Source organism: Miniopterus schreibersii (genome assembly GCF_964146895.1).
Source record: "Miniopterus schreibersii genome assembly, chromosome: 2".
NCBI classification, from domain to species: domain Eukaryota; kingdom Metazoa; phylum Chordata; class Mammalia; order Chiroptera; family Miniopteridae; genus Miniopterus; species Miniopterus schreibersii.
This window is the reverse complement of record NC_138102.1, coordinates 6,512,387-6,537,840: the sequence shown is the minus strand read 5'-3', so window position 1 is coordinate 6,537,840 and position 25,454 is coordinate 6,512,387. Positions and strand designations below refer to the sequence as shown.

General features: G+C 43.0%; 1 protein-coding gene across 6 annotated transcripts in view; it reads right to left on the bottom strand.

The window, feature by feature from the left end:
- The window catches only part of TENM3 (teneurin transmembrane protein 3), a 613,031-nt gene that overhangs the window by 68,019 nt on the left and 519,558 nt on the right, over positions 1-25,454 (bottom strand). For all 6 annotated transcript variants that reach the window (XM_081130530.1, XM_081130532.1, XM_081130534.1 and 3 more), the window contains one exon: positions 6,456-6,602. In XM_081130530.1, coding sequence (XP_080986656.1) covers positions 6,456-6,602 — 147 coding nt within the window. The remainder of the gene's footprint in view (positions 1-6,455; positions 6,603-25,454) is intronic.

The window sequence follows — 25,454 nt, the reverse complement described above, 5'->3', positions numbered from 1 at the left end:
CAGATTCACTACAGATTTGTTTTTATAGTAAGAGCAAAATATAAGAAACAACTGAATTACTATTATTATTTTCCTTCAATCCTCACCCAAGGATATGTTTTTATTGATTATTAGAGAGGAAGGGAGAGGGAAAGTGATAGAGAAACAATGATGTGAGAGAGAGACATCCACTGGTTGCCTCCCATATGCGCCCCGACCAGGGATGGAACCTGCAACCGAGGTATGTGCCCTGGCTGGGAATCAGCCCGCAACCTTTTGGTGTGCGGGATGACACTCCAACCAACTAAGCTACCCTGCCAGGGTCAACTAAATTATTTTAACTTTTTTTTTTTTAAATATATCTTTATTGATTTCAGAGAAAGGAAGGGAGAGGGAGAGAGAGAGAGAGAAACGTCAATGATGAGAGAGAGTGACTGATCGGCTGCCTCCTGCATGCCCCTGACTGGGGATTAAGCCCACAACCCGGGCATGTGCCGTGACCGGGAACTGAACCATGGTCTCCTGGATCATAGGCCGATGCTCAACCACTGAGCCACACTGCCGGGCATCAACCAAATTATTAATGTGGTAGTGGTAACATTAATTAGTGCACTCGTATTTTGAGATATGCCTACAGGTACTGGCATGAAAAAACCCTCTGATATACCCTTTGGCAGAATCCCTTTTAAACTGTACCTATCCCATTTAAATTTAAACACAGATGCGCATATAAATTCACTGGTGGAATAGAAATATGCACACATCGTTGTCAATAGCGGTCAACTCCTTGACAGTGAGAATGTAGTATTTGTGCACAATGACAACTAATGACAACCCTTGCCGCGAATGCAGAGGCTCTCGGCGCGGAGAAGAGCGTGACAAGGAGCCCCGCTTCTGAAGAGGCACCCTGCAAGGCCCATGCCTACCCTAGAAGCTTGGGGTGGCAGCCAATGGCAGTGGGTGTAAAACGCAGGGGAGACTTCTAGTTCCTCCCTCCCCTTCTAAAGCTATTCAAAAAGTGCTAAACCCCCATGTTCCTTGTCAGCGATCGGGAAGCTAACGGGGCCCTTTGCTTCTGAGAGCACAGCATGGACTTCTCTTCCCTAGGATGGGGCTGACCGAATTCTGTGGGTAGTCACAGGCTCAGACCAACCTGACTCTCTCCCCTAAAGATCCAGTAGAGTCTTTCAAACTCATAACTCAGTAAGCCCCCCCAAAGCATCTTTACCAGGAAAATGTATTTTAATGCTCTGGGACTCTGAGTGCCCCTGTGTCCCGAAAGCTGGATTCTTCCTGGGACGTGCTTTCGATTCCTTGTAATTGTCTCTCTCTCTTCCCAGTTCTGGTACTCTTATTTTATTTATTTAATTTTTATTTTTAAATGTTTTTGGAGAACACAATAGTCTCATCTTCCTGCTAGAACTTAAAAAAAAACAAAACTATTTTCAAATATTTCCTTATTTCCGTATTTCCACTTAGTAATCTCCAAACCTAGACCAACTCTACCCGTTCCTCAAGGTCATTCTGACGCTTCCAATTCCATTAATTTTTTCGCTTCTCTTTTTCACTTCCAGGCTCACTCCTACCTTTTTTTGCAGTTTGAACCTTTCATTTGTATTATTTCCTCTGTCTCTCTCATTAATGTTTCTATCTTTCTAACTTCTTAATAACCTCAATTCCGTGCTTTCTTCTGTACTATCGTCCACCTCTAAACACTTTAACAAAAGCCTGCCTTGAGTGCGCCCTTCTGACATATCCCCAAGGACAAAACATGACTCCATCTGCTTGCAAGTGAGCTGCAGCACTCCAGGCCGGACTCATATCCTGGCATGCCACAGTCGTGCGCAACGTCCACCAAGAGGCTGTAAGCCAGCCTTGTGCCCTCACCCGTCCGACGCCCAGGAGAGAGCTGAGGGCCATGCCTCAGGTACCCACAGGGGCGCTGTCCACTGGAGGGCCGGACAGACAGGGAAGCAAGACATCAAAGGGAACTTTCACCAGATCTAATGAGAGGAAAGATGGGAACACGGTAACGGCCGCCAGAGATGATGCATTTTGGAGAAGTCATCTTGTTCATAAGTGTGTGAAATGTCTATAAAGGTGGAATCGTACCTGGCAAGCTGTTGTGTTTTGATGCTTGCACTGTGGGACCACCATATTGGGGAGCCATGTCAAGTCACGAAACCCCCTATTGAATGAGTGTCACAGTGGGCAGGCCAGGTAAAAGCAGCACTGTGTGTGAGAGTTTATAGGGAGATGGATGGCTGCCTTGCCAGTCTGGGACACAGAGAGCGTGTCAGAGGTTTGGCACTGGTTTTCGTGTGCTCAAGTGAGCAGGCAGTGATGGGGGGTGGGGAGGGCAGAATGGAGACAGAGAATAGAAGAAGATTCCTCCTGAAAGTAATGGAAGTCTATTAGCCATGTGAAATAGTTATTCAAGTACATCGTCTGGTTATACTACAATGAAATGCTAAGGCTATCCCTATAGGGGACTCTGTTTCTCTGCCTACCCAGGACACATGCATAACCCTTTCTTCGGGTGACAGGACTGTGATGTTCCTTTGGGTAAGTGACCCAATTCACACCAATGAGAGTCAGCCCCAGGCCCGGCCTCATATGACCACTGAAAAAGGAGTCCGCCTTGTACTGGGGTTGCTCTGATGATGGGATGTAAGCATAGAGCTGGTGTGGTCACTGTGGGGGAGGGACTGTCAGAATGGACCCAACACAGAATAAAGCAGAGTTGACCAATGAATCAGCCCAAGTTACTGCTCTCGTCATTTGAATACCTAGATGCAGCCAGCTCTGAAGCTGTGTTATATGCACTAATAATGTTTTTCTTTTTTAAAGCTTAAGACCATTTGAGTGGCGTGTGTATCATGTATACCCAAGAGTCTTTCCTGGTGAGAATAACAAATAGAACCTTCTAGAAAGGACTTTCCTGTCGACCAGAAGAGGGATTCAAGGAAGTAATGAGTGTGGCAGTGCAGGGTCACTGTCCTCAAGCCCACTCCAGATCACATGGCATTTAATGGTGACCTGTTCCCAGCTCTTCCTGTCTTCTCTCTCATCTGGGGAACTTCAGCATCAGAGTGAGCTCTGGGATCTGAACCAGAAACGGCTCCATCTAGAGGGAGGTTGACTTTGTAGGTAAAGAGGGAGTTGAAGAAGAAATATTTATAGGCCAAGTCTAGGCAGGTACTGTTGATTGTTTGCTCTGAAAGCTCCCTCAGCGATGACAGAATAGCTTGAAGATGCACCCAAAGTGTCTCCATGCCCACTGGGAGATGGTGTCGCAACTATCTCAGTGACAGTTTCTGCCCTTCACTGTGGGATTTAAAAACCTACTAGTCCAGCCCTGGCTGCATGGCTCAGTTTGTGGGAGCCTCATCCTGTACACCTAAAAGGCTGCAGGTTCGATTATATACCTAGGTTTCGGGTTCAGTCCCTGGTTGGACATGTATGGGAGGTGACCAGTCGATGTTTCCCTCTCCCTCTCTCCCTCTCTCCCTCCCTCTCTCTCTCTCTCTCTCCATCCTCCCTCTTTTCCTATCTCTCTAAAATCAATAGGTGAGGACATCCTCAGGTGAGGACAACACAAGTCTACTCTTCCACTGCCTGCCTCTGTCCAAGTCACCAGCTCCATCAGCCTCTGACACCTGGCGCTAGGTCTGACAAGCAGGTGGGGCAGGTGCCTTGGTGGTTCCATGCAGAGTGGGGATCTTTGTCAGGGCCTTTATTGCGGGTACAGGCTTGCCCTTAGTTCTGAAAAGCGAGAGTGACCCTCTGTACAGGACAGCTGTTACTTGAGGCTCAGAAAAACAAGGTCCAGTTGGACAGGAGGTTTAGGTCTTAGTGGAGGTGTTAAGAGGGTGGCTACAGTGAAGTCCCTCCAGCAGAGGGAGGGCGCCCTTCGGAGGCGGCCACTCCTGGCACTTCAGAGACATGAAGGGGAGGTGGGCGCTACAGGTAAGTGGGCATCCAGTTAGAGAGATCCAGCTTGTGGGGGCCTTTACCTTAACAGCGGACATGGGGGGAAGTGGGTCTGGTATGTTTTATAGCGGAAGGAAGATGCTTGGTCTAAGAAAAAATACTTCACTGTTTCCCTATGTGTAGCTGTTCTTTCTAAAACATTTTTTTATATAACTTATTCAGTCCTGGGAATAGTAAACAACTTCCTTTGTTCTTTTGTTTCCTTTTACAATGACTGTGTCCTATGGAGCTGCTAAGACTAGACTAGCGGCTATTTATACGGCGTGTTTCACTTCCGACGACGAGAGACAAGACAACTTCTTCATCCTCGGTGCCTCCTTAGTCCCGTCATGTGTAAATCCAACTGCTTAGCCACCTTCTGGCTCATTCACCATCCTGACAGCAAACTAAATTTAGACAATGGATCTATAAACGGTACAGCTCACCACACGTCATAGGATTGCGGGTCCTCACTATGAAACACTCTCTGGCTGTCCTCATGTAGTGATGACCATTCCGTCGTCGCCAGGCTGTGCATCTTGACTGGGGGGTGGTGTGTGACCTGGAGACCATCGTCTCTGTACCACAGCCCACGCCTCAGTCAAAGAAGGCCTCTAGCTCAGGTTATTCGGCGCCTGGCTTACAATCTCAGAGGTGGCACTGGGACTCCTTCTTAGATCAATGGAATTTGGTTCGGGACAGGAATGCAAATGGTACGAGATAAGCAGCGAAACCCAGGAGGTCTTCCAGCCGCTCTGATGTCCCGTGGAGTTGGGAAGCGTGGGACAGCACAGCTCCATGCTAATCAGAATAAACGAGGGGGAAAGAGGCCAATTCACAGATGACAGATTTCAGGAAGGGAAAAACCTCCGAAGCTGAGGACAATACTGAAGAGCTGATTAGCTCCTAGATTATTCCTGCGTCTCTGCGGACCTGGCCCTGCCGTCTGCTTCCCTCTGAGGGTCTGTGCCCTACTCAATGTGATCCCCTTTAGAAGATGAACCCCAAGATATCTGTTCAGGGAGGAGCAGCAACAGAGACAACGGGGTGGAGGTTTGGGGGCAGTGAGGAGGAAGCTGCCACCTGGGCCATGGCCCTGAGGAGTAACGCTGGGGTCCCACCAAGCCGGCTAAGAGGGGTTGGGGCAACTAGGGGTTATTAGGATATTAGCAGGAAGGGCTGCGAGGGTTAAGGACCTCTTAGGCCTGTCAGGAGCAGAATGGGCAGGAGGCTTTAGCTCAGGCTTTGTGGCTCAAGTTCTTGATGTCCAGGTGAAAAGAAAACTGGGAGAACTGAGCAGTCTGCTCGAAACTAAAGGGGAGATTGCAGATTCTTGTCAGGATGATGGTACACAAATAACATTTGGTTTGAGAATGACTGTGGGCCCAGGACAGTACATGCGTGACCGTGTGTGTCCATGTGCGTGTGTGTGTGCGTGCATGTGTGTGTTGGGGGCAATGGGGGCAGGTTGAGGGCTGGGTTTGGTCACTCTGCTTCCTAGAGAGCAGGAGTTAGGAGTCAGGTCCCCTCTCTGGAGAAAGGAAAGGCTGTTCCATCATCTCAGAACCTTGTCTGAACTGCCATTAGACAAATGAGTGCTCCTGAAAGCAGACGGCGGAAACTGGACCACAGCTGCTCTACACACCACGCTATGTGCCTGGCAATATGCAAAACACTTCCCAGACCTTCCCTCACGTAATCCTTTCAGAACCTCCTTTATTCCTGTTTTACAGGTGAAGCAACTGAAGTTTAGAGAGATCCGAATCTGTGTAGGGTCACCGAACTCCTCCGAGCAGGGGAGAAGATCTGACTCAAACCTGCACGTTAGCAGACACTCGGCTGCCCTGTGGACGTCCCCACAGAGCAGGCGGGATGAAGGAGGGCGTGGGAAACACACGTCACCCACAGAGCAAGTGGCCTCTGCGGCCCCGCTGGGAACAGAAGCCTTTCTAAGAACCCGTCCGCAGGCCACACCGCAGGATCGGCAGCTACCCCGGCCCTGGAGGCGTCGCCGCCTCTCCTTCTCCAGATGCTGAAGCTAAAATACAGCAGCACCTCGGGGAAAGGAATCATTTCTCCACCCAGGGCCCCTGGTGGGTGAGGATCAGAATCTTCCCCACAGGCGCAACGTTAAGGATCAGACGACATCGGAAGTGCAGCTTCCAGGGGACTGCTTCCTGCTCTGCATCATTTTATCATCCACGCCTTTCAACAGAGAGCTTGGGAGACGCCCTGCATCTCTCCGATTGGTTATTAAAATACTGCTTCCGAGCTCCCAACTCACAGGGCCCCTAATGCTGTGAAACGATGCATATTACACAATCGCTCTGCTACCCCGCCTTTTGGAAAAAAAAACCACACGGATCAAAATCACTCTATCGGGACTGACACGTTTTTCAATCAATCTAATCTATGGGGATCTGATTTTGGGGTAACAGGTAACTCGCTGTACCTTATAAACCCGTGCTCCGCACCCCCCTATTCTCAGGCCCGGCATCTCCTACCTCCCTCATTGTCTTTGCTGTCCGTGCAGAGGGTCTCCATGGCCACGTCGCACCCGGCTCCTCTCCATCCTGGCTGGCAAACACAGTGCCAGCCGTTCTGGTCCAGTGTACACCTGCCATTGCTGTTGCACAGGCCGGGACAGCCCTCTGTCAAAAGAGACAAAGAAGGAGAACATGCGGGATTTGAGCATTGAGAGTTTTTACACCTGAAACAAACAGATAAGGGACACTGAGTGGGAACAGGCCTTTGTAAACAGCACAAATACTGTAATTGCACATGGATAGAAGCAGCAACGTTATCCACGGAATCTAATTCTCATCCAAGTGGCATCTTTGATTGGCCTGACCCTTGAGACACCACTTACCTGGGCAGGACAGAAATATATGCAACGGCCCACTAGATAGCTGCAGGCCAGACAAAATTAACTTCAATTTTTTTTCCTTTAGCAAAGCAACAAGGTTGACTGGTTGATTACACAGTGTGAAAAAAGCATCTCCATACGATAATTTCGGAATCCCTAGCATAGATTTGTAAACTGTTGCAAACATTACTGGTCACACATTAGGCCATGGCTTCTTAAAGCACCTTGTTGCTTTAAAAAACTCCCTCTCAGTTCCAAAGCATGAAAGTGGGTATGGGGATATGCGTGATGCTAAAAAGAGAACGTTAATTTCATCTGGCCCCAGAGTTGCCGTGTATTCATGTGAAATTACAGTGCATTAAATAACTGCACAAAGTATAGGCCAGGATTAGTGACTATACTTTATGCCAAGAGTACATTCCTGGTCACAGAATAAGCGAAGCCCGGGAGAGAGTGAAGCAGCTCAGCGTCTATTCTAACAGACATCGGGATTCAGGCTGCATACGGATGGGACAGGACCAACAGGATTTCCAACTAAATGTAATAGCTGTGCAGATCTGAGTACTTAGGACGGACAAAATGAAATACCATAAGGACCACAATAAAACATTGATAGACTGAACAAAAACACGGTAGTGACGTGCTTCAAGACAGAGCAGAGTGATGTCTGGTGACAATCTCCCTAAGGCTTTTATGCTGTTACCTTTATATCCTATCTTGTCTGCTTTTATGGGCAAGGAGGGAAAATTTGGGAAACAATTAAAATGATTTAATATATCCGAAATCTAAAATTGTTTCAGTCTAACATGACATTTAAAAAAAAACAATTTTTTGCCATTTCCTGACGATGGTATCTGGCATGCGGCCAACATGAGCTGTTCATGAGGATGACACTTAGGTAGACTCTGGTCTATGAGTTTGACATGACACTGACAGAAACAAGGCTATAAATGCTCTGAAACTGTGAGAATAATCGGTTATAAATCAGATCTCTTTGGGCAGAATTATTTATAATTTGGTGTAAAATACATATTAGTAAAAAATACTTGCTAGAGCAATAGGGGTTTGTTATAGCGCTTCTTATAATTAGAATGCTACTCTTGTTTTGGGGATAGAATTTAAGGGGACAATCTGTTTAAAGATGTTTATTTTATGTCTGCATTAAAAGAATTATTCATATACTGGCTTCCCCTCCTCCAGTGAGAGACTTGAAAGTATCTCAAAGAGATATTCTGTCTCTTAGGATTAGAGTTAACAGAAAGAAGGATATTTTGGCAGTCTCTTGTGGCAGATGTAATAAAACTATACTTATGGGTACCATCGAGTCGAGATGAGATTAATTTTGCTGCTTCTTTTCTTTCAGACAATTATTGTCTGCATTTCTAGGTTATTCAATACGTAAAAGGAGAATTTTCTTTATGGATTTTTTTGTTTTGTTTTTTAAGGAAAAAGAAAGGTTGAATTGCCCCACTGACAAAGAGATGAAGCAGCTGACTGGGTATACTCAGGAGTTATTATATGAAAGCCTGGGTATTGCCATGAATACTTTCATATTCTAATGAAAAGCACGAACAAGGAATAGAAAATAGGTAATCTAGAAGAAAGGGAATTTTTCTCTTCGGAAAAAAGACTTTTCACCTATTTCTAGGATAACTGAAGACATGAGAATCTGCTGTTTTCTGCCAGGTTACTGTTTATTTTATAGAATGCACGATATTTTGTAGTTTTTTTTTTTTTTTAAGAAAATAACAAAACAGATTATGATATCACATGTATTTTTGAAACATTTAGAAAAAGCCAAAGAATTTTCATGTGAGGATCAATGGGATTTCTCTCAACATAGGTTAACCAAAATCTTCTTTAGATTGGCAATTCCTTATTCTGTGATAAGAGACTTGAGCAACTGTGACGCTTTAATTTAGGATTTAAAGCTCATTAGCTGAATTGCCAACAATGAAGATCTCAGAACAAAAATGAAAAATAATAAAAAGTAAACAAAAAACAGCAAATGTACTGTTATCTTCAGTTTTTTTAGTTCCAATGAAGCCCTTTTACATAGGAATGAAATCTGTGATAACCCAAAATTATAAAAATGAGACACAGACAGTTAAGTCTCAATGCTTTAAATCCAAGGCATTTCACATAATGTGAGCCTGACTCATAATTCACAAAACTATGCATGAGAAACAACCTATGTTTACACCTAGTGCAATCTAATACATGGTTATATCGATATATATGTAGGAACATCAACAAAGAGCAAGTATACAGTACCTTTAACTATCTTATCCAAATAGTGAGCTTGAGAAATTAAAAAGGAGAAAAGAACAGACAGACATTTCAGAAGTGTCACATGGGACAAGGAAATTTTCAGAATTTACATGCAAATCGAGTCGCTGCGGCTGACATGAGACTCACATCACACGACAGAGATGCACCTCAGAGCTTCTCAAAATGCAATAGATTCACGTTTGAGCAAATGCAGTCACGACTCCAGGAAACACTCCGCATTTTCAAGGCGTATATGCAGGTCAACTACCGCTACCTTCACCAGACTGTTCACAATACCCCCCCGGAGAGTGATGCAATTGGAACTGATGTTTTATTGCTAAAGAATTTTGGAAATTTACAAGTATGAGATCTACACAAAATCAAAATTTTATTTTTTGGGAGGGGTAGTGGTGGTAAGAAAATCACTCTGTTTTAAAAGTTTGTTTTGAAGAGAGCAGTTTCATAGGGCTCCACAGGGGAAGGGCAGGAGCGACCACACAAGCCCTGGAGAAAACATCTGTCGTCTCTGACGCTGGCTCTCTCCCACCGGAGAGACAAACCCAGACATCCGCTCGGGTACCTTCTCTCTCAAGTGACCCGCACATTTACAAATTGTCAAATTCTCATGGATAATAAATAAGCAGAAAAAGAAAAAAAGAAATTGAGAATCCTTGGGCAAATTTAATTTCAATGTAAATAGTTAAAAAAAAGGTAAGTTGTGTAGAAAATGATTACTCAGCAGCCTGTAACTACATGCAAGGTGGGCAATAATGGGCCACATGGCCAGTCCGTTAGGGAGTGTTCTAGGGTCCTGCTTCTTCTCAGGATTCCTACAGAAACAGGCTCCGTTTCTCACAAAAGCTTGGTAGGAACAGTCAGGATGAAGACCGAGTCTTTCCTGTCCCACCCACTTAATTTTTCATGAGTTACGATTAGGTTACACCTTCCTTTTGAAGGGAGGCACAGATACCTCTCCCCCTTCAACGCAGAGACCCAACACAGTCTTAATAAGCCTCAAGTCGGCTTGCTTTGTCAAAATTCATACATCTTTAATGATCTAAAACTGCTTTTCAAAGATGCATATGTTGATAATTTTCATTACTGACATGTGCAAGTGGTAGCAGCATTCTTAGCAGAATGATTTTAACTAGAACTTTCTGTCAAGGCTCTCAAGTCCGGTAGTACTTTCACGTGCATAAATGAAGCCATAAACGGTTTTGACACATCTGTACTGTGTATATAAAAGGATTCTTCACTTTGCCACAGGATTCCATTAGAGGCTCCTGAGTTGCACTGAAAAATAAGTGTGTTTACAGCTAATTGACACTATACTGCAGGGGGGATTCAGGTAAGGGAGAAACAGTGTTAGGTATTACTCTGACATTCTAATTTAATAAATATAATTCCGTTTTCAAACATTAAAATAAGAAAGTAATATTGAATAACATCATCCATAGAATTTAATAATTCATTCTACACATTATATAATCTAGTAGAGCCCCTTAATAGCTCCTAGAAAATCCTGATTTATATAGGATAGTATTTCCGAGGGAATTCTTAGTTTCTAAAAATTGATAGCACTGATTGTAGTTGGAGAGTAAGCCTTTTGCTTTCACACCAAACTAAGGAATGTAGTTAACAACTCAGACCTGGATTAGTAGATTTACACTAGGAATAAATTATTTCTACTCTAGCGAATCCCACTATTTTTAACAAAGAGAATCAATTATGCAAAACAGTGGATCGAAAAACAGTGGTAAAGGTAAGTTTGTCGCTGAGTGAAGAGAACATGGAAAGTAAAGCTGAAATGAGAAAGTACAGTTAAAATATACGGAAGGTCAAAATTTACTTCACACTTGAAAAATAATTAACACAAGTTTTGCAAAGAGTTAAACACTGACTCTAAGAAAAATATATGTACTGAAAAATAGATACCAAAGTTTTCAATTTGCATTTTACATCACAGGAAACAATTACGAGGCTGAGAGTTTAACACTAACGTAGGAAGAGGGACAAACCACCGCCTGCAACTTGGCCTTGAAGGGTAAGTTTCTGACAACATCACAAAAGCCTGGTTCTAAATAATACAGAAGTCAAAGGGAGATACCAATGTACAAGGTTCAAATAACGATTAAAAATAATCATCACACTACAAACATCCCTTTTTAAGCCACTGCACGAAATACTCAGAAAAATGCAGGCATGCTGTAAGAAGCCACTAGGAACAATCATCGAAAAGATAATACAGTATATTTAAAAACTGAGACGCCTAACAAATGCTGACATGCACATTAAATCGTAAAAAAAATTACTGATACCGAAGGAGAGTCATTCCTATTTGATCTACTCAGGAGTTTTAAATTTGTTTTACAGGAGAAAACTCTTATAAAAACGAGTGCTAGACATATAAAATGGAGCCTTTAAAAAGCCGCTCTCCAGTGAAATGCTGTATTCATAAAGTGCTTGCCCTGGAGGGTCAATTATTTATCTTTTAAGAAGACCCATGTGGAACACAGAAGGGGGCGCATTACCGTATTTCCTGTAAGACAGTGATTCTTAATCTCTTTGGGGTCTCGGATATGAGAGAAGTAGAGAAAGTTATGGGTTGAACCCCCAGAAAAAAAGGCACACGGGCTCAGAAGCACAGGATGCTGCCTGCGGCTCCAGCGCCCCCAGGAGCTCCGGTCCAGGACTCGCCGCTTGCGAACAGCTGGCTGATGTGTGAATGAATCCCGAACCTCCAGCTCGGGCCAGGCCTCCTTCTCGGGTTCAGACCAGGTTCGGAATAATCCAGGGGACACACCTGAGCTACTCTGACTCCAGCCTTGCTCCCTGAAGGTAACACAGGCTTGCGTTCTATGGGTACCACCCTATGTGCTGTGTATTATTCTGTCATTAATCTTGACCACAACCCTATGGTGTCAACACAGTTGATCCTGTAAATACAGATGGAGAAACTGAGAAGGGGAGAGATGGGCAGTCTGCAAGGTCACAGGCTGCAAGGTCCAGAGCTTGCTCTCAACCACTATATCACAATGCTTCTTGGGAGTTTCAAAAACAAAAAAAAAAGAAATTGACCAAAGGATTGAGAAACACTGCGCAGTCATTCCTGACCTTCCATGGATTTACACAGCTATTCTTTCCCCAAACCCACAGGGTAGAATCACCATCTTTGAGGTGTCATCTACATGGCTTCCTTGGGAAAGTGCCAGGTGGTTCTCCCTGAAGTGGCATGATGCAGGTGAGTGTTTTTTAAATGCAAGGGGTACTTCTTGGCCTTCACTGTCTTTCAAAATACATTCAGATATACAGTTATCCCAGAACATAAATGTCAAGCCCAGGCATTGGAGGTGCTGGGTCTACTTGCTGTACATTAAAAACATAGACAGACGAATCTCAGAGGGAAGGTGGGGGGTGGAGGTGGGGCTGGGTGGGGTGGCAAGAGATTAACCAAAGAACTTATACGCATATATGCATAACCCATGGACACAGACAATCGTGTGGTGAAGGCTAAGGGGGGGGGGGATGCGGAGTAGAGGGGGTGAATGGGGGAAAAAGGGGGACATCTGTAATATTTTCAACAATAAAGAAAAATTAAAAAATTCATAGCTCAACAAAACATTATTATTACATGATTAGCCCATAAACCTCCACAATCACCAAAGCCAATGACTAGTATCGTATCCCTCTCACACACTCCCTTCTAGGTGCTTCTTTTTTAAAAGCTTTCTTCCTCCTTCCAAGGCCCCTACTTACCATCTTCCCCCCCTCTATGTTCTGGGGAGGGTGGGAGGGCGTGGGCACAAAACGACTTTCTCTTGTCTGTCCCCTTTAGTAATGGACGTGGAGTCTAAGGTCCCTTCGGAGGGGCCTTGATCACGCACAGTCTTGATGTGCCGTTTTTAACCCTAACACGCAGATTAGGGAGGAACAGTGTCTTTTTGGAAATTTTACCTACATCTTGTTGCGTCATCTGCTTCTCTCTCAAATTTGTGGGCAGCCCAACTCCCTCCATTCCCTCTAGTCACCTGACTCCCCCTTTCCCTTACATAGTCTCATGGATGAAGCCTAGGAGTAGGAACACCAGGGTAGGCGTCAAAAAAGCAAAGAACCAAGGGCTAGTTGTGGTCATTTCATTTATGAGCTTCCATGAAAACAGGCGGCTTCGACCAGCGACAGACACGTGGGGCCTGTGTGCAGATGCTCCCCATTGGAAAGGAAAACTCCGTGGCCACGCTAGTCCCTGTATTTTCACTACTCATCTCAGCAGGGAGTCTTAACGTGTGAATAAAATGATTAAATGCACATACTAGGTGGTCCTAGTATGTCTTACGCGTGCTGGCTGCTTTTGATAAATTCTATGAATACAGAGGCCACCTCTCAAGAAAGAAGCAAACATGAGCAGCGCCTCATCGGCAACGTCCGTCCTCTCTCCTCGGTCGCTCTGCTCCTCTTACCGCGCCCAGTCCATCCATCCCAAGGACACGCAGCAGAATCAGCCGTAGCTACCACTTACTAGCTGTTGCTACGTGCCGACGGCTACGCTAAGCATTGCACATGGCTCAGCTGACTTAACTTCCACCACCCTCTGGGCTCACGGGTACTGCCATTATCTTCCCTCCTTCCCAAATGAAGAAACTGAGGCCCAGGAAACTGAATCACTTTCTCAAGGTCAAAATGAGAAGAAGAGGCAAAGCCAAAATTCCAACCAGGGAGGCTGAGGTCAAAGCCCAGACAATGAACAGATAAGCTGTATTACAACTTGGAAGAACCATGAATCTGTGCCAGGTAGGCTAGAAGCATCCTGTTTCTGGACTGGAGATTAACCAAAGAACTGATATGCTCAGATGCATAACCCATGGACCCAGACAACAGAGTGGGGAAGGCCTGGGGCGGGGGCGGGGTGGTGGGGGTCAATGGGGGGAAAAAAGGGGACATCTGTAATATTTTCAAAAATAAAGATAAATTTAAAAATAAAACTTGATTACAAAAAAAACTTACTCAAATGAAAAAAATGTGGAAATTCTTAATTCAACATTAACAAATAAGGAGAGAAACCAGGAAATAGAATTAAAATCCAAACTGACTTGAAATACGAATCTGTTGAGAGTCTCATAAACCAGAGTACCTTATGTAGACCTAAGAAAGCTTTCTAAGAACTGTCGTCACCTGTCTTAACCCTTTGCGGTCGTATTAAATTTGGACATGGGTGTCGTACTGGTCGGAATTAATTTCCATTGAAAGAGCAGTGATACATAACATGCAAGATTATGAAGGATAAACAAGACTTATGAACTGATACATGAACGAATAGAGTTAAGATTCGTACGGTTCCTTGCTGTGGTGGCTGAGAGCAGACATACGACCGGAACGGTAAAAAAGCTTTAGTGGCTGAGAGTAGACAAACGATCGCCAAGGGCTAAAAGCCCACAGTGTGGAAAACCAGTTGGCAAGGTATTAAAATGGGGGAAAAAGAAAGGTATTAAAACCAGGGAAAAGAAAAACAAATGAGTCTGAAAACTGAAAGAACAGAAGCAGCTCAGTTGAGGTATAAATGCTGTGTGAGGAACAGCTGCTGAGAAGTAGTCCCAGAGAAGGGCGCTCACTTAAAATAAGGGCGAAGGAAGGTGTGTGCCTGCTGTGGGGATGGGCTGGGATATTCGGAGGGTATATGGAAAGGATTAATTCTAAGTATGCTTTCCTTTTACTCTCACAGATGCTTAAAAACACAAAGAAACACAGGCAAACCAAGCTGGTTACATACACATTAGGCAGCTCACAAGGGAAAAATATAGATGGTCTGACGGCATATACTGATGTGTACAGTCATGAACCAGTCACAGTGCTTTGGCCGTGGGCAGTGTGCTAGGATGGAGCATATTAAAGAGTCCAGCATTTTTTTCACCGGGCTCCTGAGCTGACTCCCGGGTGTAGCCTTAGACACAGGCGAATAACACAGCATCTAGAATGCCGAAAATATTTCTCAGGTTAATTACAACAATAACATCTTAGAGGCCCATCTCCAAGAGAGGATAATTTAATCAGAGGAGCACGTAATAAAATACAGACCTATTCCTCTCCATGGTGACTACTGAGTCCTTGGAGTCGAGGACGCGTTTTTATTTTGCATTGTGTTTCATAACACTTTATAATGGGGACTTTAACAAATGATTCACATTAGTATCTCATTAAAGCCGTAAGTAGGTATCCTTCTCAGATTATGCAAATGCAAGTTCCTGTAGAATGGCAGAAAAGCTACCGTCTGAGAATAAGTGCATGTTAACTCTATTTATTCCAATCAGCAGCCATCTAAATCAGCGTGCGAGCCGCATACCCATTGATTTCATGTTCTTTAATTCGTGCGCCCTGCACTGTTTTATTACCGATTACCGTGTCATAAAGGGTTATGACCCTGACATAATTTTGAACACAGTAAAACAATTTACTCAGCCCCTTAAAGTGTTCTCTCTCTCCACAGAATTCTCACCCTAAGATTAGCATAGAACATCGAAAATATTTTATCCCATTTAGGAGAGTCAGTTAATTTGAATTTTAACAACTAGTCAGTGAGACTGGGCCAGTAAAGAAAGACTGTGTGTGTGTGCGCGTGTGTTCATGCACGTGTAACATAAAGAGTTTTGCTCCTGCAACACCGGCAATACTTGGGAAAACCTGCTTCAAATAAATTGTTTGCAAAAGTCTACATATTTTACTCCTTTTGTAGTTTGGAAATTTGGTGTAAAAATTATCTGTACAAATACATGGCTTTTTATACACACCCACCTAAGCAAAATACCACACTCTGGTTGGGAACATTATTTATACCAAGACATTCCAAAACAGTGAAATAATATTTTCCCCGAGTTAAGTCAGCCTTGAAATATTTGCATTCTATGGAAAAGGTGCTTTGAGATAAACCGAATTTTATAAAGTCAGCAGTGCTGAGAAAGTGCCATTACAAGCTAGAGAGCTTTGAACAGACACTGGGCGGAATGCTATTTGGTATTTCCCTTCAGTTCAGAATTTCATGCCTGGCTGTGGACCGAGTCTAACAATGGACAGAACTGGAATGCTCCACGCGGCCAGCACACTGCTGGGCGGGCCCCCACGGCCCGTGGGAAGAGTGACTATTACCTGCCTTGTGATACAGGAGTTTGGTGTAATCTTTGCATGTGCGTGATTTCTTCCACTGGACCACACACATAAACATTAGTCACCCATGTCTCCTTTACACTTTTTACTTTAAAAAAAAAATATGTTTTTATTGATTTTGGAGAGAGAGGAAGGGAGCAGGAGAAGGAGAGAAACATTGATGTGAGAAGTATCAATGGGCTGCCTCCCGCATGCACCCTACTGGGGATGGAGCCTGCAACCTGGGCAAGTGCCCTGACCAGGATCGAACCAGCAACCTTTTGGTGCACGGGCCGAATTCTGACCAACTGAACCACACCAGCCAGGGCTAGATTGTTACTTCTTGTTTGAGTTCACTGAATGACATAAGCAAAATCACACTGTCTTAGGATTTCCTAGATTAAATATAAAAGGGTAGCCCAGCCGGCATGGCTCAGCGGTTGAGCATCGACCTAGGATCCAGGAGATTGAGGTTCGATTTCTGGTGAGGGCACATGCCCGGGTTGTGGGCTCGATCCTCAGTAGGGGGCGTGCAGGAGGCAGCCGATCAATGACTCTCTCATCATTGATGTTTCTACCTCTCTCTCTCGCCCCCTTCCTCTCTCTGAAATCAATAAAGATATATTATTATTAATAATAATGATGATGATGTGTATTTTAGCACGCCAATTTTGGCATTCAATTATCCAGAGATAGCTCTTAACACTAATAAGTAAAAAATTACAACAAATATATTTTACACTAAATGAATATTTGGGTCTTTGATATTTTGATACAATGAACCTGGTTATGACAATGATTGAACTGGTGATCTTGTAGTACTAGCAAATCTAATGGCAGGAATCCACAACAATGATCTACGGATTAGGTCAATATCAATGAGTAGAATTTCTCGTCTATCATCATTACTTTTGCTTATTTACAAAATTTGAAATTTAAGAAAAATGTATAGAATAAGACTTATAAATAAGCATGGAAAATATACTGGGGTCTTTCTCTTATTAGTTTTCTTGAAGATATCGGAAAATAATGAACAAAATTGAACAATACTTTTAACTCGCCTAAAATAAATTGTAATTCATTTTGGAAAAATCATAAATGGCTCTTTTCAAAGGTGATTCACAGGAGTGTAATTTGTCTTTATTTGTGGGTGAGAGTGTGCACAGATGTTTAGCAGTTGTATTTTGGGTACTAAGTTTTTTTTTTTTTTTTTTAAATATATCTTTATTGATTTCAGAGAGAGGAAGGGAGAGGGAGAGAGAGATAGAAACATTAATGATGAGAGAGTGAGTCATTGATCGACTGCCTCCTGCACGCCCCCGACTGGGGATCGAGCCTGCAACCCGGGCATGTCTGAGCCTTTTTGCATGAGCTGATACTGGTTACACAATTCATCTATCCACATTCTGTGCTTTCCCATGGTCAATGTCTGTACATGGTATTCAGACTACTAACTTCAGCTGATAAAAATACTGGAAGTAAATTTTGGAAGGCACTATGTAGAGTTTTTAATAACTAGTTTACAATTTCTCAAATCCTTCACTGTATAAACTGATTTTCCTTGAAACCTTTTTAGTTGTGATAATTGTTATTTTTATTTTGGCAAACTATGCATCCCGTTATCAGCTATAATTCAAATTTTCCTGAATAAAGAACTGACATTTAATTTCATTTCATTATTGAGACATCACTGACATTATTAATGCATCCACTTCTATGACAACCCAGTCTTTTCATAACAGAAACATAGATATTAATTTCTCTTTATCACAGGGAAAATTTAAATATCACCAATTCCACTCTACAAGTACACACAAAACAATTTAAAAGTAATTTAGGAGGCGACACTGTCTAGTGCTAAAAGTATGGGCTTGGGAATGGCTCATGTGGGCTTGGGTTCTGTTTCTGTTACTTATTAGCTATGCATCAATAAAAGAGTTGCATACCCTCTCTGAGCCCGGGTTCCCCAATGGAGATTTTAATAGCTTCTCCTTGATAAGGTTGTTGTGAGGATTAAATAAGATAATGGAAGCAGAGAACTTTGCCTTGTGCGGTAGCACAGAGTAAACACTCAATAAATATTAGGTACTATTAATCCATTAACAGAGATGGTTAATAAAAGTCAAACTCATGAAGTAGCTGGTATCTTTCAAGAGACTGAAGGAAGAAACCTCTGTTTCAGGAAAGGAGCCTGGAACAGCCATGATTTGTCCTCCTGAGCCATGAGGTCCACTCGGCCCCAATCACGCCAGGATGTGCCCCTTTGCTGCGCCTCCCAAGATACACTCCCTTTAATGGGAACCTTTACAGGAGCAGGCCCGCGCCAGAGGGGGCACCTCTACTTTAGTGGGAGGAGGTTACTCATTCCGCCTCTCACATACAGCCCCGGCGCTATTCCCAGTCAAAGCTCGATTCAGCTCCGGGAGTAAGGGACACATCACAAGGTGAATGGATTGAGAAGTACAGATCGGTAGTTACCAAAAAAAATACAGTATATAGGGAACATAATCAATAACATTGTAATAACCATGTATGGCTGCAGGTGGGCACTGGAAATACCAGGGGAACACTGTGTGAAGTATATGATTGTCTAACCACTACGCTGCACACCTGAAACTAATATAAAATATTGAATGTAAACTGTAATTGAAAACATTAAAAAATACATCACAACTTATTCTTACACACTTTGTGTTTCCTCCTTAGTAATTTTATTTCAGCAAGGTAAATGAATACTTTCTAAAGAAGTTTAAATATCTTTGTAAGTATTCACATAATCTGCTCACAAACTCCAAATACAAGTCACTTTCATGGTAAGTACTTGCAAACGGAGAAGTTAACACATCACATTTTCATGCATATTTCTATCTTTATATTGTGATTCTGCTGAAAAATTTCCATTCTGAAATGTACTTAAGCAGACGTGATGGGATATACGTTGCTAACTTTTGTAGCAGAAGGATGTGCATGCGTGTGTCACATTCCTAAATCCGGGAGGAAACCAGGCTTGGCTGAGAAAAGCTTTCTCAGTAGCTAGTGGCAGTCCCTGTGGGTGCCACGTGGGTACATGCAGCCAGAACTGCACATCCAAGCTGACACTAGGTACCTGCCCTGGTCACCATTCAGGGAGACGGCTTCCGGGCAGGAAAGAGTTAAGGTGTGTGCAAAAACCACACACACACAGTTTTCTCTCTGCTTTTTATGGCAGCTATGTGGTGATTTTCCCCTTGCACACGCCAATGTATTTGGGGTGGATCACTCCCATGCATAATAAACCACTACGGGGACGCGTCTTAAAAGCCAAGAGTCACAGTGTATGTGAAAAGCATTACTTTACACTTCACTGTTCATGTGGGGACTAATTAATGAATACCTAATGCCATTCACTCATAATTAGATCACTTATGTTTAACCACATGCTTTCTATGCACACATATATAAATATTAATTCTGGATAGACTGATAATCATTCTGCACCGTAACAATTAAACAGCTGTACCCTGTCTCCCGTGTTAAGCGACAGAGCTGCAGGCGAGCTTGGCAAGCAGATGGTCTTACCCACCCATGCTTAATGCTAAAGACTTTTTTTTTAAGAAAAGAGGTGTTGACAAATCAGAAGAAGTGGGCATAGTTTTCATGCAAATCGGCCCATTTGCAATGTAGATTACCCTGAAAACTAATTTGGTGGATAGAAAAAAAATTAGGCTCTGTTGTTAGAGAAAGGCACTATATTACATTGGGATATGGTAGATTCCCCACCAACACAATTATTTCCTAATTTCATTCAACCAACAGAGTTTAATGGAAAAGCAGCTGGCAAAGTATTCATATTTATGGACCTCCTTTGACTGCTCCTTAATTTATCCAAGGCACATGTCTGCCAACCCCAGGAATAATGGCCATATTTCAGACAGCTGCTTTCCAGCTTCACTAGGAGCACTCAGGGAGGAGAGGGTCAGTGAACCCGTCTCGAGGAAGAGCACAGAAAAGATTGGCTGGACTCACCCCATAATCTGTGAGCGTAGTTATGTTAACCATGAACAGGGAGACAAGCCGTACCTTCTGAATGGACCAACAACCATAACCAAACTTGCAATTTCAAAGCAGGCAGGGGGAAAAGGAACCGTTTTAAGATGAAAAGAGGCAATTTTCAACTTGTCATAGTCAAGAAACAACAGAGGTTGATTCTACCACTGAAAGGACACGAATGTGCCCTCGTGGGGAGGAATGATGATATTCCTTGAAATCGCGGGCTAATCCTTCCACCCTCACCACGGAATCAATGCAGAGCTGCGGTGCATCTCAGTGGGCTGGGGGTGGTCTCCTGCGCCAAAAGGCTGCCGGTCCGGTTCCCCACCCGCCTGGGCTGTGGCCACCCCTGCAGGGTGCTCCCATTCACATCTCACATCAATGTTTCTCTCTCTCTCCCTCTCCCTTCCTCTCTCTCTAAAAAGGAATAAAAAAAAATCTTAAAAAAAACACGTAAGTCACAGTCAACGTTTTACTAATTTCAGTCCAAATACTCCAGCAACAACCACAGTAGCAATAAGGACCACCTACGAGGTGCTTCCTTCGTGCCAGGTTTTGCTCAGGGCTCCTCTCCACGTCTGAAGTCACTGAGCACTCTCAGCAACTCAGTGAGGCAGGTCCTATTTTCAGTCCCACTTTGAGATAAGGAAATAGAGGCTCAGATAAGCGATTTCCTGAGATCGCCCAGCTATCAAGTAGCAGAGCTGGGCACCGAGGCAGGTCAGGTTTGCGTGATCTGAAATGATCTACGCTGGGGGGCTCTTTAAGAAAAGAGCTCCAGCCCTGGCCGGTGGGGCTCAGCTGTTGGCAGCATTGTCTTGGGCACTGCAGGGTGGTGGGTTCGGGGTGTGTGGGGGATGCGACCGGGGGATGTTTCTTTCTCTCTCTTTCCCCCTTCCTCTCTCTAAAATCAATGAAAAACATATCCTTGGGTGAAGAGTTAAAAAAAAGAAAAGAATACCAAATAATAAATATGAAATTAGGTGCAGAATTATGTAGAATGAGGAAATATCACCACATATTGTAATTTTTAAGCTGATCAAAACCACAAGTATCAGAAAAAAAAGCATATTTTTAAGCGAGCACCTGACATATCTCTAATAAATATTTTTCCCTGTATTCTGTGGGCTATACTTACTCACTGCCTCTTAAAAGACAATGACTTTGTAATGTTTTCTATGGCAAGAATAGAAAAACAATTCAGGCTTTATTCAATATGATTGTTTAACATGGTTTTCATTATTGATAGTTTAGAAAAGTTTCATTAGGCTTCAAAATTTGTTATCAGTAATGCCATATAAATTTTTGGCATTACTGCCAATTCGGGAAGCCTTTTTATCATATGATAAACTAACCTTCGGTGCCGTGATGTCCTCAAGCGGAATACTATTGAGTTTATGTTGTCTGTCGGTATCGGGACTTCGAGAATAAACAAGAACTCTTTCCGGCCATGTTCCCAGGGCTCGGATACATGAAATGCTAACAGGTGTGGCTGTGTGCCCTGAGGAGCTGCTACAGACTTGTGTCCTACAGATGCAGGAATTTTGATAAATTCCTCAAAATATTCACCACGAAGAGAAAAGTGTGTAAGTTCCATAATCAAGTATCTTTCTGACAGGAGAAGACTGCTTGGATCAGGCATTTTTCAATGAATCTGACGAGAGGCAGCATTTTCTACAGATTTATTAGTTTCTCTACATTTCAAATGTCCTCTCCTAGACTAGGTCTCTACTTCCTGAGCAGGGCCCCACAGGACACATTCACAGCCTCACAGAACCTCTGACCCTGAGCTTTGATGTCATCAGGTGAGCCAGCGGATGGCAGGAGCATCCCTGGGTGGCCAGCAGCAACAACCACAGACAGCAAGGACTTCACACTTCATAGATACATCCGATTACATCGAGACTAAACGGATCCCAGCTCAAAGTCTCCTTGGCTAAGTCCTCCAAGTGCCGGTCACCCCAGAGCCATCGTACACCAGGAAAAGTGTAATGGGAAGAAACTTGGGAGTGGAAAGAGACAAAGGTAACTGATGCGCAAGTTTTATATAAACACATGACCGTATAAACCCACGGTCCCCTCGCAAGATCTAAGAAGGGGCCTGTGCAAGCGAGGAGCCCTGAAGCTTAAGCTACATGAGTTTCACAATAAACACATCCCAAGCCCTGTCAGGACTCAGGCAGGTGGCATGAGAAATCCTTTCTTAACTATTAAGTCACAGGGACAGAGGTGAAGCCAAATATCCCCCAGGACGAACATTTGCAGGTTTAAGTGCGAACCTATATCCACTTTATAAGGGGAACTACAAAGTTTGAATAAAAATGTAAAAAGACAGATGTAGAATTTCCATAGTCTATATTATTATAAATACGATTATCAATTTGGAAACATTACAAAAGTTTCAAAGAGTATTGATTTTGTAATCTAAGTGAAACATCTATCAGTGTCATTTTTTTTCAAAATTGTCACCCATTTTTAAAAATTTAACTAAAATGCGATCCTTTCGCCATTTTCCTGAGAAAATTAGAACAAACCTAAGCTTGTCCGCCCTGCTATAGTTCTGATCTTTCTTTTACCCCCACATTGTTCAGTAGAAAACTCCCCAACTGTGTGTATTTCATTTCCAATCTCTCATCGCCAGCATCCCAAAGCCCAAAGCAGCCGGTTTTAATAGCGGTATGCTGAGCACCGCAGGTCTAAGTTTTTTCTGAACAAACAAAGCATGTCTCTGTGATCATTAATGATCTTGTTTCCCAGTGTACTAAAGAATTAGAATAAAAACAAATAGCTAGTCTTTTGTAGCTTAAAGGAATTAGGATTTCCCCCAGGCCGAATTTCCATCTGAATTGCCTGAAAGTACATGAAAATCAATGTAGCTCAATAAACAACTCTGTGTTTGAGATTTTACTAGAAGGAAAATACCAGGACAGACTCCACCTCTCTCTCATCTCCAAGATTTTAAATGGCACTTTTTCTCTGACCCCAACCAGAACAGACAGGGTGGGGCAAAAGCAGGCTTCCAGTTGTGAGTACCCAAAACAGTTTATTCTTGTATTACTATTTATTAATTATTGTATTATTTTGTATACGAACAATTGTAAACCTACTTTTGCCCACTCCTGCATTAAATTCTTGTTAAGTCATATGCATCCTGAGACTAGGTTTTAGTTTTTAACAATGAAAAGGAAATTACATTAACTTTTTTTTTTTTTGAAATCCTCACTCGGGGATATGTTTTTATTGATTTTAGAGAGAGAGGAAGAGAGGGGGGTGAGAGCGAGAAACATCAATGTGCGAGAGAAATATCGATCAGTTGCCTCCCATAAGCACCCTGACTGGGGATGGAACCAGCAACTGAGGTATGAGCCCTGACCAGGTAGCAACTGAAACCTGGCCAGGGCTCATTAACTCTTTAAAGCAAATTCACTGGTCAGAAATTTTGTTTTATTTCTAGTTTTATTTAAACTTCAGCACCCAAAACATTGACTGGGCTGCCATTTGCTCATTCATACTTAACATTAAATTAGAAACTAATTTATTAAACACTATTTGCTACGTACTTTAATTAAAGTGACTTACATTCTAGTATCTCATTTGACTCTAACAACCCTATGAGATACATAATAATCACATGTGAGAAAACATAGGCAGAGGGGTTAAATGACTTACCAAGGCCACGGCTAGTGCTAGATAAATGGTTCGGCAAGGATTCAAATTCCAAAAGCTCTTAAATGGAATATTCTACTTCAAAATCTCATGTCATAGGCATTATTACAGCTATTTTACATTTGGAAAAAAACCCAGGTTCAAAGCAGCTGCTGTAGCTCAGTTGGTTGGGTGTCATCCTGGGCACCAAAAGGCCAGGTCGACTCCTGGTCAGGGCACATGCCCAGGTTGTGGGCTCCATCCCTGGTTGGGGGCCTGCAGGAGGAGCCGATCCATGTTATGCTCTCACATGGATGTTTCTCTTTCTCTCTCCTCCTTTCTAAAAATCAACAAACTATTAACAACAACAACAAAATAAAACAGTTAAGACACAAGTTATAGTGAATAAGTCACAGAACTGATTTGAAAACATATCTCTGAAATTTCAGAGCCTATGCTTTTTTTCCTGTTCTGTTACACTGACTTTTACAAGCAGTAGTATTCAAACATCCCAGATGAGATGATCGATAATTGCTTAATGGATAAAGAAATGAATAAATTTTCAAATGAAAAGTAACTTAGACATGCAAATGCCACAGGAAAAATAAAAATAAAAGTTGAATGAAATTGAGAACAACAAGGGAACCCCATGCTTAAATCTAGTAATTTCCCAAATAAAGCAAAAATTGTCAATAAACTCTAAAATTGCAAGAGACCTTGAGGGGCTTCCAGACAGGGACACTACTGAAGAGGATTGATGGAAAGAATTAAAAAAAAACACGCCTCTCCAAAAAAACACTCAACAAACTGACAAAAAGGACATACAGACCCTCCACATTTCACGCCTAAATAACGTGGCACTGCTAAAGCTTACTGGAGTGGAGATGCAAAAATTTCTTTGGGATCTTGATCCAGGATTTAAATGTTCTCTAACCTAAGGTTCTGCATTCTCTCTAACCAACATTTAAACAATTAAACCCATTTTCTCCATTTCTGTCTGTGGTGAAATGGAAAATGTCAATCAGCCTCCAGAAAACCATTTCTCCCTCTGCCAAGATTTGCGCTTCTTTACCTTCCTAACAACCCTCCCTGGTGAGTAGGTAACAATCAAATGTGTGGCTCCATCTCCACCCTCTTTCCCTGCAGGTCCAATCTCACCTACCGCCTCTAATGCTCATAGAAACAAATGGATGGCCGTAGGGGCAAATTTTTCAGCAAATGCTAAAAAGAACAGTTCTTGGGGAAGCTACAGGTTAGTAATACTCAAAATTTGGCACTTGGGATTTATCATTGCCCAGGATATTGTTAGCATTTCATGGAAAAGTTATGGATTCTACTTACACACATCTGTTCATCAGAGTCCCGCATGACATTCATATTGTTTCTGTGGTGAATCAACTCTACCCACAGGCCAACCAACTCCAGTCACAGCCAATCAACTCCAGCCACAGGCCCATCAACTTTAGTCACAGGCCAAACAACTCCAGCCCCAGGCCAACTGGATAAGCAGTTTTCCCCTCTTTTGCGAAACAAGAAGGAAAGAGTTGCCGTGACGTGATTA